General features: G+C 44.7%; 1 protein-coding gene across 3 annotated transcripts in view; it reads right to left on the bottom strand.

Annotated features, from left to right (window-relative positions):
• TMOD1 (tropomodulin 1) overlaps window positions 1-15,121 on the bottom strand; it is a 696,901-nt gene that overhangs the window by 37,682 nt on the left and 644,098 nt on the right. For all 3 annotated transcript variants that reach the window (XM_078676321.1, XM_078676322.1, XM_078676320.1), the window contains exon 9: window positions 10,855-10,999. In XM_078676321.1, the coding sequence (XP_078532447.1) occupies window positions 10,855-10,999 (145 nt within the window). The remainder of the gene's footprint in view (window positions 1-10,854; window positions 11,000-15,121) is intronic.

Below are 15,121 nucleotides of genomic sequence, written 5' to 3'. Positions count from 1 at the left end.
TGTCCTGAAAACTCCATGAAAGGATTTGAGCTCCTTCAATGCGCAACTGGATGGCACAGTTCATAAAATGGAGGCCACTGAGGAGTGGCTGACTGTTCTGGAGACCAATCCTGATGTTGGTAGTGAGGTGTGGAAGTGAAGGATCGCAGTTGAAGGAACAACATTGGTTTTCTCTGAGTGCTGGAGGAGATAGAAGAGAAGACAATGGACGCCTTTCTCACCACTTTTCTTCCAGAGCTCATGGGTCTTACCTTTATGCCCTAATTGGAATTCCATAGAGTGCGCAGAGTTCATATCAGGGGACACACATGATAAAATACTCCTAGACCGATCGTCGCATGCTTTCATTGGCATCAACAAACCCGCCAACTAATTAATCACTGCAGCAAATGTCATAACGCCCTATATAAAAAGATACCAGGATCCATATTGCAGCTGTCTTTTCTCTTGAAGTGCATCAGAAGAAATTCCTAACATGAGACTAAACCTTGGAAGCTAGGCATGAGCTATGGCCTTCCGGAGATGTCTACCATGTTGCTCATCATTGATAACAGACACAGAGAATTTTAGGACCCAGATGATCTGGAGCATTCTCTGTTCTCTCTTGACACAAATGCTATGGACTCCCCAGCACTAGTGAATAAACCACATATCATAGAGGGACAAGAGCTGGCCTTTCCTCAAAATCAAAACCCTATCATTATTGACGCTTCCTCAGAACGTCAAAGATTGGACATTGCGCTGAAATGTTGGGGGGAGAGGATGCTCAGAGATGGCATGAGCCAGGTTACCAGAGGCCGCAACAAATTGCACTCCCCCATCAAACCCTTAGCATTTCAACCTCCTCCTGATGTTTCTTGATGTTTACCTCTTATAATGGCCCTGTATCATGTGTTATACCTTATTGACTTTGTGAGAAGCTGGCCTAGTATATAATGTCCACTAATGTAAGTGGGCACCTTGCACCAGTCCAGCCAACCCTTATGGTGATTTAAGAGGTCTTAGACAACCTTAGAAAGCTCCGTAAGTGGTAGCTGTGGATAGCAGTCTTCAGGCTTAGTCCAGAAGGAGTGTAAAGCAGCTTGTTTTTACCAGAAAGCAATCTTGTAGTATAGATTAAGTGAAAAAAACACACCAAGTATTTGTAAAAATATGTATTTATTATATAATACTCTCTACTATGTTCCAATATCCCCAACACAGAGATAAACACAATGCACACAATACTTCAGCAAAGAAACACAGTAAAAAGCAGGAAATACACAGTGGACCCTGGAGGGGAACAAACCATATACTAGGAAAGTAGTATAAGAATCACGACTCGGATCAAGACAGGGTCGAGAGAACACAGAAGTGCTGGGACCCCAAGGAGAGTAGATAGAGATCCCACGGAGAGCGTGTGCAGTGTAGAAACACGACTGCGTGCTACGTACAACTCTATGTGCAAGTCGCGGTTGGATTTTTAAAGATTAAGGACCCTTCCTAGTGGACCCTGAAGAAACCACGTTGAAAACAGAAGGTTGGAGAGCCACCTCACCCGTGGATACCCATGTGACCTTCACCAGGGAAGCCGGGTGCATATGTGTGAGGTGGTGTAGGAAACCGTAGCCGAACCCAATGGAGGACTTCAGGAAAGTGCCGCTGTGAAAGAAGTGTCCGGTGGAATACCGGGATGGATTCTTGATGAGAAGTACCTGCAAGCAGAGGGGACAGGGTCCATGTCACTCAGGAGTGACCAGGAGACTTGGAAGATGAATGCCCTCCAATGTCTGGTGTGGCAAGATGGATGAAAAGGATCTTGACTATGCGGCTGTGAGGACCAGGCGATGCTGAGGAGGACCAGGAGCCATGCACGAGCTGTCCCACAAAGGATGGTGAGTGCTGAGGGGTCAGTGTCCGGTGGGAGCACCAACAAGCCTTGATAAATGCAACCAACGCCGGAATCAAAGAAGGAGCAACGTCAGGAATCAGCAAGGTCCAGGGGACACACCAACAGCACAGGAGTCAGGGCAGGTCCCGAGCAATCAGGGGAGCCCAAATGAAAAAAGTGTTACCCTCGAGTGGACCCACAGGTCAGAGGGACTAGGGTCGCGAGAGGACCTCAAGCAGCCAACCAAAAGATGCAGGCCACAATGCACACAATGTGGTGTGGCTGAAGATTCTAGTCACTGGAGGTGCTCGAGGTTGGAGTTACATGGAGCCTGAAGATCTTCTTGGAAGGAAGCCAACAAGACTTTACAACTGCAAGTTGGACGCAGTGCACCGGGGTTCAGTTATTGCAAGCCCTACGAGTATAATGGCCTCAAACTTGGTGAGAGGGCAGGGCAGGCCTGGAGAGCTGTGGAAAACCACTACCTGTGTTGCAGAGCCTATGGAGTTCATAGGCGCTCAGGATCTGCAGATCGGGCGACTCAGTTACGGTGCCAGCAAATGCAGGGGAGTGACTCTTTCACTTCAAGGGAGATTTCTTTAGGTGTCTTTGATGCTTCACAGGCCTTGGAAGGTTCCTGTATGATGCACAGGCACAGACAAAGCAGCAGACTGTAAGCAAGATGAAGTCAGGCCCACACGAAGTCCAGCGAAGTCCAGAGTGCCCAGACGGTAGAAGTACAAGTTGTGTCTGATTTGAATCTTGTTCTACGACGAATCTAGGGACTTACACCCAGGTAAGCCCTTAAGTACCCTAGAGAAAAGGTTGGAAAGATTCAGGGGCCCCTAATAGGGGAAGGTCTGGACAGGGGGGGAGGTTACTCCCATGTCCTTGATTCAGTTTCACGCCAGAGCGGGAGCCAACGGCTCCCAGAACAGGACTATGCACAGGGACACCAAATGTGCCCCTCATGCATGCTTTCTGGCTCTGGCAAGCACACCCACCGGGTCTCAATACCCGTAATCCTGTCTGGGAGGTGGTCACACCTCCCTATGACAGGATGCCTATTGTCCCACCTTCCTCTACTCGCGCTTGGCTCAGCAGCAGGGGGACAGAAATATATCTCTGGTCGGCAGCAACCATTTTGTGCTGTCCGGGTCTAGAAAGTTGGCACCGGGAACACTGAGAGCCTAACGGAGGGCTCTTCTTGTGCTTGGAATCATACCTCCCACACCGTTGAAGGTGTGGGGGTATGATTACAACATGTTTGATACCAAACATGATAGGATTCGTTGGAGCTGTTTTCGAGATGGGCATCGAGTAATTACCCTGTGCCCCTCTATAAAGTATTTGGCTGCTTCACTGACAACCGAGGAGAATGGACTCTGTAGGCTGCAGGGGTGTACCGCGTTATGCAGTTGCACCCTCTAACTTATAACCAAGCTCCCTGCCTTCAGGATTGCAAAGGCCTGCTATAGGGGTGAATTATAGGTTTTAAGTGCCTGTGACCCTTATATTTAGGAAACCTACTTACACAGGCTGCAATTGCAGACCTGTAATTCCATTTTGCATGGTCTCCCATGGGTGTCATAATGCATGCTTCAGCCCATGAAAGGCCTTTGGGGAACCTATGCCCTGGGTACATGGGTACCATATACTAGGGATGGATAAGGATACCCCAGTATCCAATCTGGGATTTTACCTAGTTACTAACATAACAGTTTAGGGGAAAAGCAGATAGACTGGGAGAGTGATGACCATGCCCTGGTGCTCCTTGAACTAGATTCAGGACATCTTACCTTCTTCCAAACGCTGGAGAATGAATCTCTCACACTATAGAATGTCCGTGGATAAACAGACCTACGACCAACCTCCGTCAGTAATTAATGGTCCACTTCCTCATCTCAAGATCTTTGAGCAGCAGGGTAAGCTATCTTAAGAGGGAACATTATGAGGGGCTCAGCAGTGTGAAAATGGGAGGTTTGCAAAAAACAGATACAACTGAAAGGAGAGTTGCGCAACATCATCAGGAGATATGGGAACCATCCCACACCCGGCCTAATACACCAAGTGGAGATGGCTAAGTATAGCCCAAACTCCTATTTCAAAGAACAGGCTCAATTTGCTTTGTTGTGTCTAAAATGGTGTCATTATGAGCAGGAAAAAAGGCAGCCAGACCTCTGACAGTGCTATTATGCCACTGACAGGCCAGTCAAGGCAATTCGGCGTGCAAAATGAAAGTGGGAGACTAGTAACACAACCTTTGGAGATTGCGCAGAAATGTGCTTCTTTCCTTGGTAACCTTTACTGCTCAGAGGCGCCCGATAATTTCCTATGTGAACAAGACTTCTTTAATGGCCTCTGGCCATGTACTTTGTCAGAGGCAGGTAGGTTGCTCTTACGGGGGAGATAACAGATGATGAGATGTCAGAGCCCATTACCGATCTATCCAATAACAAAGTACTGGGGGACGACTACTTCCCGGTCGAATTTTATAAGATCAAAAAATAATTGATGGTGCCCCTACTTCATAAACTCTTTAAGTAGACTAAAGATTCTGGCACATTGCATTATAAAACCAGACAAGGACCCCACAAAGAGTGGAAGCTATTGTCTGATATCGCTTATCAACGCGGACAGGAAGGTACTTGTAAATGTCTTAGTGACCAGACTTAAAAGGATCATCCCGAGCCTGATTCATGCCTCACAAGAGGGCTTCGTTACAGGTTGCTCATCTCATAACCATCTGCGCCTCTTAAAGAATATTCAGTGGTACATATGCAATGATCCTGAAAATAAGCTCTTCCTTTCATTGGATACAGACAAGGCCTTTGATCGGGTTGAATAGGGGTATCTGTTCCGCACGCTGAACAGAGCAGGAATTGGTCCCAACTTTCGAAAAAGATCTAATGGCTTTATACTCCTCCTACACCACAGACTTAGTGTGGGAGGCATGTATTGAGCACCTTACCTATTTATAGGTGATGCAAGACAATGTTATCCACAGTCCCCCTTTTTTTTTTATATTGGCCTTAGAACCCTTAGCAATTGCAGTTCGCCAGTCTGATCAAATTCAGGGCATTTAAACACCTGAGGGCTGCAATAAAATACTGCTCTACGCTGATGATATCTTGTTGATCCTTAGTGACCTGGACACTTCAATACCACACCTTATTTCATTTGCTGATGCTGTCTATGTTTTTTTCTGGTTATATCAATCAGTTGGACTAAAAGTGTGGCACTACCATTGACAGCTAGCGGCTGAAGGTCCACGCTTAACTTTGGCTTTACAAGGAAGACCTCAGGGTTAAAAGGCTAATAATTTACAACCTCTGACGACAAAAGTGGAGTGTACATTTCACGCAGGTATGTCCTCCAGATCTGTTTTTGGGGCAGAAGCTGGTCGATAAGTATGGTAACGGCAAACAGACTTAATTATGTTTTCGGCACATTGCCACTTACAGTCCACACAAATGTGTCCAGTACTTTACAAAAACGCATTAAATAAACGCATTGAGACGTTTGTATGGGCAGGCAATATACCTCATCTCAAATCGGCAAGAATACATGCAGATACTTGAACCGGAGGTCCGATACTCCCTGACATGCACTGATTCTATCTCGTGCATCATCTCTCACAACTGGTCCTTTTCTTGGCACCTGCTGATGACCAAGCAATCTTGGTGGCCTGGGAACGCACATCGCTGTAGGCCCCAAAGACCTGGGGTTACCATATGATAGTAAGGCTTCTAAGTCTGATCTTTGCCCCCTACTCTGAAGGTTATGTGGGTGACGTAAAAAGACCCCATTGGTTATTGAGAATAGATGGCTTTTTTCATAAGAATGCTCCACTTTGGTCCAATGAGGGCATAGTATCGATCGAAAGATAGTAAGATGGCCAGTCTTGGAAGAGAAGGGGATCCAAATGTTTGACTATCTCCTTATGGGAGATGCTTCAATTATTCCTGGTGCTGCCTCAATCGCAATTATTGTGGTACTGGCAGATCGGCTACAGGGTAATTTGGGATGGGATCCTATTCTTCTTTCCGAGTCCCTCCTCTTAGAATATATCAGGAAGTGGGCACTCTGTAGGATTACTGTATCCAACCTATACCAGATTCTTATTGCCAACTTATACCAGAATTATACACGCCTGCTGGTTAAATATTATTGGCAGGAATTACTCGGATTGCTTACAGAGAAGAGAACTGGAAGGAAATCATGGAGTAGCCGATTAAAATATTCCTTTTTCAAGTTTATACATACCTGGTACCGGTCCCCTTATAAATGTAGGGCTAACCTACTATTGACTGATGCATATTAGAGGTGCCCTTGAGAGGGCTGTGCCCTCTATCATATACTGTGGTCGTGACACCACCTGCCCCCATATTGGCTAGCTATCTGGAGGATGCTCTGCAATACTAACTCTATCCCTTTGATAGCTTCCTCCAACCTAGCCCTTTTACATGACTTCATGGACATTGAGGACATCACCTCCCACTGGCAGAGATGGATGTTGAGAGCCTTAATGACTGCTATGATAGTACATTGCGCCATCGGCACTCCACACAGGTGCCTACACACCAGGAATGGGTGACCGAATTGTACTGGCTGGCCAATAATGAAAGGCACATATATATGATTCAGGATTAAATTGAATCATTTGATAATGTCTGGCAACCTTTTCTACGTCTTTAGGAACCTTAGGGTTATATATTATTGACGGATCTTACATACAGTATATTCATAAACAAGGAATTCTGCATCCAAAGATGTATTTACCCCGCAGGTGTCTCTGGGGGTTGGGCTGGATGGGCTGTACCTGGGATATTTATTCACTGTCCTATTGATCTCACCTATTACGGGTTTATGCTCATTGTTTGGTTGATGTCTGGTGGGAGGAGATGGAGACAGGGTATGACCTGGAATGGAGGGACTACTTAAAGCACAGTGGCAATTATAGGTGCTGATATTAAGCTAATGCCCCAATATGTTACCTTTGTTATTGTTCCATTCATTCTACTATATCCTGGACACTTTAGGCTAGTGTGCATGTGCTAGCTCTGCTACTCTATTTCGTATGTAAACCTGTTTTTAGCTTATACAATGGAATTGTTATACACTTATATGTAAAACCAATAAAGAAATTAGCAAAAAACGAAAAAAAGTCATAAATAAATCTCCCAAAACAAACCAGGATGAGACCACCACTGCGAGAAAGCAGAAGGGTTTGGTTGGTTGGGCGGTCCTGCTCAAGGGCAGGGTAGGAGTAGCTTGCCCACTCTGAGGGCGCTGACAGTTTTGTCGGCCCCAGGGCCGACCAAACCAGTCATACGTACGCTCCCTTTTCTCCAAGTAGGCTTCATGCAGCCTACATAGAGAAAATGGCCTCCCCATAGATGCCTGTGTGGTCGGCGTTCCAGCCAATCACAACGCTGCCATTGCAGCGATGTGAATGGCTTAGGGGAGGAGAGGGAGGCTGCCTGCTTCCTCTGAGGAGCAGAGACGACACAGGCGGACGCAGGACCGGGCCGGGCCAGGGAAGGTAAGTTAACTGTTTTTTTTTTTATATTTAAAAATGAACCTCCCTCCCCATGCACAACCCCCCCTTCCCGTGCGACCCCCCACCACGAGTCATGCTAGCCGCGACTGGTGGACTGGTCATATATGTTGTGGACCTGTTCATGACTGACGGCTCATAGGCCTAGAAGATGAAGTCAAAGACTGCTTGGTTGAACTCTAACCCAGAAGATGAGTAGAGATGCTTGCTGTGGATGTCTGGCTGAGCAGCCCACTTTCAGGGAGTCGAGGGGGATAATATCCTTCTACAGTTACACTTCCTGCTAGCAGAGTTCTGGTGAGTTAATGCTTACTACTTTCCAACATGAAAATGGCTGCATGAGTTGTTTTTCGTTTGCTTACATTTTATACATTCTTTTGTTTAAAAAAATTAGCAGTGAAAATTATTGTAGTTGTTTGGGCATGTTTCAAGACCACTTTGAACCTGACCACTGGGAGGAAAGCATTTACAGCTATTAAGATCACAACAAAATATTGTTAAGGTATGCATTGAATGTGCTTCATTGTGTGCTTATGAAGAGGTCCCCATGGTGTGCTCACTATCCAAACTTGTATGAGTCTGTCATGACTAAGAGATCTGAAGCTTGGGCCACCATCTTGGAGATGTCATTATGGATTGGTGGACTTGGACAAACGTAGACTGGCTGTTCAGTAGCAGACTAAGTGCTTCTCTACATGGAGCTCTAGGGACCTCATATAGCATGGTGGATCACTGACATAATATCGAATACACAAATATAGAATTACCAAAATATCACAGAAAAAATATAGAATGCAAAAATATCGAATTCCTATCTACAAACAGGTAACTACAAAAATATTGAATCAAAAATATCGTTTTAAAAAATATAGTTAGTCAAAATATCGAACTTTTTTAAATGTCAGTAATTTTAAAGTAATTTAAAATGTATGACATAATGAATATAATTAACACAAACATACTTAAAAATACTTAAATAACCTTAACATTATTAAATAATTCATTTAAGTTATAAAAGAACATACAATTTTATTTTTTAATACATATATATATTAACATAATATTAATAAAAATATACAATATTTTTACCGTAGGATAACGGGAGGGTAACATTTACTATTACCACCTCAGTGAGTGCAACAGTAGGGAAACGTTGGATATCGTAGGGGTAAAAATTGCTATTCCCACTCCAGTGAGTGCAACAGCAGGGAAAGCGTTGGATAGTGTAGGGGTAAAAATTACTATTCCCACTCCAGAGAGTGCAACAGTAGGGAAAGCGTTGAATAGCGGGAGGGTAAAAATTACTTTTCCCACTCCAGAGAGTGCAAAAGTAGGGAAAGCGTTGAATAGCGGGAGGGTAAAAATTACTATTCCCACTCCAGAGAGTGCAAAAGTAGGGAAAGCGTTGGATAGCGGGAGGGTAAAAATTACTATTCCCACTCCAGTGAGTGCAACAGTAGGGAAACGAATCATTTAATATATTAATAAAAATAAATTAAATATCAATACCAAGAAAACATTAATTAAAATTAATTGCCAATTTAATATTATGTAATAATTAATCAATTATAAATACAAATACAAATTAGTTATTAAAATTAATTACCTATTCATAATTAACAATTTCAATAACCAAACTAAATAATAATAATAATGAATACCCATTATTACAATTAATTACCTATTCATAATTAACAACTAATACATTTTCAATAACAAAAACTAAATAATAAAAAAAATGTATACCAATAATATTTATTTAACAGTAAATTATCAATACTCAAAAAGTATTTTTAAGATGTAATTAATTACAATTAAATTACTTCCCACCCTATTCCCCTATAAACACACAATCCACTACAGAAAATAAATTAATACAATTATCGTAATTATCAATTAATAAATTAATATAAATTAATTACCAATTAATAAAAATTAATTACCAATTAACAATAGATAAAAAATAAATACCAATAAATAAATAAAAATTATTTACTTCATTACAATTAAATTACTTCCCACCCTATTCCCCTATAAACTCACAACCCGCTACAGAAAATAAATTAATAAAATTAACTTAATTATCAATTAATCAATTAATAAAAATTAATTACAAATTAAAAATTAACAATTAATTCAAAATGAATACCAATAAATAAATACAAATATTTAATTAATTACAATTAAATTACTTCCCACCCTATTCCCCTATAAACCCACAACCCGCTACAGAACTAAAACGCAAAATTAAATTAAAATAATTAGTAATTTCTAAAAATTAATATTTAATTTAATATAATTAAATTACTTCCCACCCTATTCCCCTATAAACCCACATCCCACTACAGAATTAAATTACGCAAAAATTAAATAACATAAAATTCATTACTTATAATAAATTACAAAAATAATATACACTTTTCACACATATACTAACATACAAAACACTTTAAAAAATTCGATATATTTTAAAACCTATATTATATACTTCGATATTTTGACTTTCTATATTTAAAAAAATCGATATTATATTACTTACCTTCAATTCGATATTTTTAGCCACTATATTCTGTCCATTCAATATTTTGTCCATTCTACATTTTGACTTCGATATTTTGGTAATTCTATATTTTGAATTCGATATTTTTTGTAGTAACCAGCATGATATGGGACCTGCCCTACAAGGGAGGCCTGTGGTCTCAAAAGCATCTCAAACCACCTAACAACAAACTGCATCGTAGAAAGAGGATCCAATCTCCTTGATGGATATTACTGTTTCTAGTGAAGAGAAGGCACTCATCAGGCTTGTGTCCAGAGTCCCTCCCTTCATTTGATGGTATTGTAAAGGACTAAGGGAAGTTCCATCAGAACCTACAATTGAAAAGGGCCCTGAGAAATTGGTGACAGTCACATCCCTGGAAACAACTCTTTACCTGGCAGTTATTCTAGTAGCAATGGGCCATGTGCAGCTGCTGAAGTACCCTAATGGAGCTAAAATGTTGGCAAACTCTCAGACAGCTACACTTTCGACAGCCATCTGCTCTGATAATGCTTGTCCACCACGTTGAACCGGAGGAAGTTCAAGTGTTCCAGAAGGACAGGCATATGACAGTAAGTGTCTTGCAGACCACAGAACATAAACTATTGTTTGTTTTAAACTGCTAGGACCTGCATTATATTTAGTGTCTTGATTGTTTTAAAATAGGAGAATGCGATTAAACAATATGAGTTTACATTTTTTATTAATTGATGTATGGTTTCACGACAACCCATGTTGTTAGACAGTAAAAATAACAAAGGGAAATAAAACAACCAAGTGTGCTGAAATGTGGGCGCCTAACTTCACTGCAGATACTTGTTATCTATTTTTTTTTATCGCGGAGCCAGATTAAATAATCTTAGATATGTTTCTATGCCTACTTACCCAAGTCATTGTTATTCATCATTGCATTTGATGCCCGAAGTCGTGGGCCTTGCTGTGTAAAATGATATCCAAATTTCAGGAGTGATGTGTTTTTTTCCAGCATGCTTGCAATTTCCATTTCAACCTTGTTGCCCAGCGGTTGGCTCTTTGTGAAGAAACAGAAAAAGAAAAGTTACATGAGTCATCATGCAGTGTATTTTGAAGCAAGGCAGATGACAGGACATGTAGTGTGCTCAGGGCCGGACTGGCCGTACAAGGCATCAGTGTTTTCTCTGAGATCCTGGAAGGGTGGGGGCCGGTTTTGTTACAGGGGACGAGTTTTGCAGCAGTGCCGCAACATCAGCCCCAGGAACAAAGGCAGCAGGCGAGCATGATCCACTCACTTTCGTTTCCATCCCTGGGGCCACAAAGTGCTTCACACTTGCACTTCCCCCTCCCCCAACTACCCTTGTAGTGGTCAGCCTCGCTCACTACACTCCGTGCGGGGGCTAGTCTGACAACATTGCCAGGGCTGCTTTGTGTTCTCAGTTTGGCCCTGAGTGTGCTCAGTCAGAACACCGTGTGTTTGGAATGAGATGGTTTGAGTGGTGCCTACTTTAATTTTCACAGTTATTAGAAAGATTAACATCTTCGTGGAGACGAATAATGTTCCGCGAATTATATAAGAGATAAAGAACTCCCTGCGGTACATTATAAGGATATTTCAAGTCACCAATGAGTTCCATAACCATATAGAGGAACAAGGCTGAAGGCTGAGTTCCTTTATAAGGTTATGCAACCCCGAGGGACATGCAATAGTATCATATACGCCAGGGGGTCAGACCATCACCTTTCCCACAGACCTCTTCAAACCTTGGTGTGTATTTCTGTCATATAAAAGAGCGATCATGTTTGCAAACATGAAGACTAAAAATAAAACCTCTAGTGAAAAATTAAACACATCAAAAACCTGTTAGATATTTGTTGCTAACAGATATTCGAAACAGTTTAATACAGGTCAGATTAAAACAAAAAAACTGCAATAGCTCGGTATATGTAGAAACATGCAGAATGATTTCTCTAAGGATTCCAAAAAATAAACATGCTCTCTCTGCTTGTCATTGTAAGCTATTAAAATAAAGCAGAAGAAAGAAGAACAATATTCCCTTTTATGCAGCGGCCTTGACCTGCCTTTCACCTCGGCTGCTGGTGCTGGCAGCATGGCCAGCAGGCATTGTGACTGTAGAACTCAACCGAAATAACTTAAAATAGTAGCGCTCTGATGTCTCAGTGACTGAGTGTCACAAGTCGCTGATTATTAAGAAATTAAAGACTGTTGTTCACACAGGGATTATAGAATCCAATGTATTATAGCATCACAGCATGTTGGAATCAAATGAGTAATCCAAGTATTGTGTTATACTGTCATTTGTAGCATAAATAGTGCTATGTAATTTCTATTGTATACAATTCTTAATTTGATTGTGATGCTTTGCAGCTCATATGAGTTACGTTTGTACAGCCTCTTCCATTCCATTAGCTGCTGGCCCTGTGTTCCCAGAACCTTGTTTTAGAGAACATTGGGAGTTGCTGGAGAGGAAGGACCAAGTCACGACGCGATCTCTTCTGCTGCATTTAGGTGTTTCAATTTAGAAGAAATACTTCTTGGACTACTATTGATTTATTCAATCAATCAATCAATCAATCATAACATTTGTAAAGCGCACTACTCACCCGTGAGGGTCTCAAGGCGCTGGAGTGGGGGTTGCTGCTACTGCTTGAAATGCCAGGTCTTGAGGAGTTTTCTGAAGGTCAGCAGGTCTTGGGTCTGCCGTAGGTGGATGGGGAGGGTGTTTCAGGTCTTGGCGGCGAGGTGGGAGAACGATCTGCCGCCTGAGGCCGCTCTTTGGAAGCGGGGGACTGTAGCGAGGGCGAGGTCGGCGGAGCGGAGCTGGCGGGTGGGGGTGTAGAAGCTGAGTCGTCTGTTGGGGTACGTTGGTCCGGTGTTGTGGAGTGCCTTGTGTGCGTGGGTGAGGAGCTTGAAGGTTATCCTCTTGTTGACCGGCAGCCAGTGCAGGTCTCTCAGGTGGGGTGTAATGTGGCTGCGGCGAGGGATGTCGAGGATCAGGCGTGCAGAGGCGTTCTGGATGCGTTGGAGCCGTCTCAGGAGTTTGGCCGAGGCTCCTGCGCAGAGGGCGTTTCCATAGTCCAACCTGCTGCTGACAAGGGCCTGGGTGACTGTTCTTCTCGTTTCAGTGGGGATCCACTTGTAGATCCTATGGAGCATACGGAGGGTGTTGAAGCAGGAGGAGGAGACGGCGTGGACCTGTTTAGTCATGGAGAGGGTGGAGTCGAGGATGACCCCTAGTTTGCGTGCGTGGTCGGAGGGTGCTGGAGCGGTTCCCAGTGCTGTTGGCCACCAGGAAGCATCCCAGGCCGAAGGGTTGGATCCGAGGATGAGGACCTCCATCTTGTCCGAGTTCAGCTTCAGTCGGCTGTTCCTCATCCATTCAGCAACGGCCTTCATTCCTTCGTGAAGGTTGGTTTTGGCGGTGTGGAGGTCCTTGGTGAGGTAGAGTATCAGCTGGGTGTCATCGGCATAGGAGAGGAAGTTGAGGTTGTGCCGACGGGCGACGTGGGCAAGCGGTGCCATGTAGATGTTAAACAGGGTTGGGCTGAGGGATGAGCCCTGTGGTACGCCGCAGATGATCTCGGTGGCTCCGGAGCGGAAGGGGGGAAGGCGGACGCTCTGTGTTCTGCCGGAGAGGAAGGAGGTGGTCCCGTCCAGGGCCTTCTCTTGGATCCCAGCGTTGTGGAGGCGTGTTCGTAGTGTGTGGTGACAGACCGTGTCGAAGGCGGCTGACAGGTCCAGGAGGATGAGGGCCGCCGTTTCTCCGTTGGTGGCGGCGATAAGGGCAGTCTCGTGCTGTGGTTGCTGCGGAACCCGGATAGGGAAGGCTCCAGGATGTTGTTCTCCTCGAGGTAGCGGTTCAGTTGTTTGTTGACGGTCTTCTCGATGACCTTTGCCGGGAACGGGAGCAGGGAGAAGGGCCGGAAGTTCTTGAGGTCCTTGGGGTCTGCCTTGGGTTTCTTGAGTAAGGCGTTGATCTCGGCATGCTTCCAGCTCTTCGGGAAGGTTGCTGTCTCGAAGGAGGTGTTGATGACTTTCCGGAGATGGGGTGCGATGGATGTGCTGGCTTTGTTGAAGATGTGGTGTGGGCATGGATCTGACGGAGATCCGAAGTGGATGGTGTTCATGATCTTGATGGTGTCATCGTCGTTGATGTTGGTCCAGTAGAGCAGGCGGTTGGTGCGGATGGTGGTCGTGGGGGCGGAGGTCTCAGTGATTGTCGGGGCAGTCGTGGCGTTGAAACTGTTGTGGATGTCTGTAATCTTGCGGTGGAAGAAGGTGGCCAGCGAGTCACACAGGTCTTGCGAGGGTGGGACGTCGTTGGTGTTGGAGCTGGGGTTGGAGAGTTCCTTCACGATGTTGAAGAGCTCTTTGCTGTTGTGCGCGTTGTTGTCTAGGCAGTCTTTAAAGGAGGCCCCTTTTGGCGGATCTGATGAGGTGATGGTGTCTGCGGGTGGCATTCTTGTGGGCGGCGTGGCTGTCCGGTGTTCGTTCACGGAGCCACATCTTCTCCAGCTTTCGGCAGGTTTGCTTGGAGGCCCGGAGGTCTTCAGTGAACCAGCTGGCTTTCTTGTTGGTATGATTGTTTCATGATCGGGGCGAGGGTGTTGGCGCATTCGTTGATCCACTGTCTGAGGTGGCGGGCGGTGGTGTCGGGGTCGGTATGGTTGGTGGATGGGCTCTGGGCAAGGGTGGTGGTTAGCTGCTCTTCGGTGACTTTTCTCCAGCAGCAGTGAGGCATCTGTTGGGTGCGGTGGTGCGTGGTGGGTTTCTTGAAGGTGAAGTGGATGCAGCGGTGGTCGGTCCAGTGGAGTTCGGTGGTATGGTTGAAGGAGACGTGGGGGCTTGCGGAGAAGATGGTGTCAAGCATGTGACCGGCGGCGTGGGTGGGTGTCGTGACGAGTTGTCTGAGTCTGAGGTTGGCTAGGTTGTCGATCAGGGTGGTGGAGTTGGTGTCGTCATTGTTCTCGAGGTGGAAGTTCAGGTCCCCGAGGAGGATGTAGTCCATGGAGGCGAGGGCGTGTGTGCTGACGAAGTCGGCGATGGAGTCGCTGAACTGTGGTCGGGGTCCGGGCGGTCTGTAGATGAGGGTTCCTCTGAGGGTGGTGTTGGGGTCGGTGTGGATCTGGAAGTGCAGGTGTTTGGCGGTGCTGAGGG

Source organism: Lissotriton helveticus, chromosome 2_1 (assembly GCF_964261635.1).
Source record: "Lissotriton helveticus chromosome 2_1, aLisHel1.1, whole genome shotgun sequence".
Taxonomy (NCBI): domain Eukaryota; kingdom Metazoa; phylum Chordata; class Amphibia; order Caudata; family Salamandridae; genus Lissotriton; species Lissotriton helveticus.
Note: the sequence above shows the minus strand (reverse complement) of the source record. Positions and strands in the feature narration are given on the sequence as shown.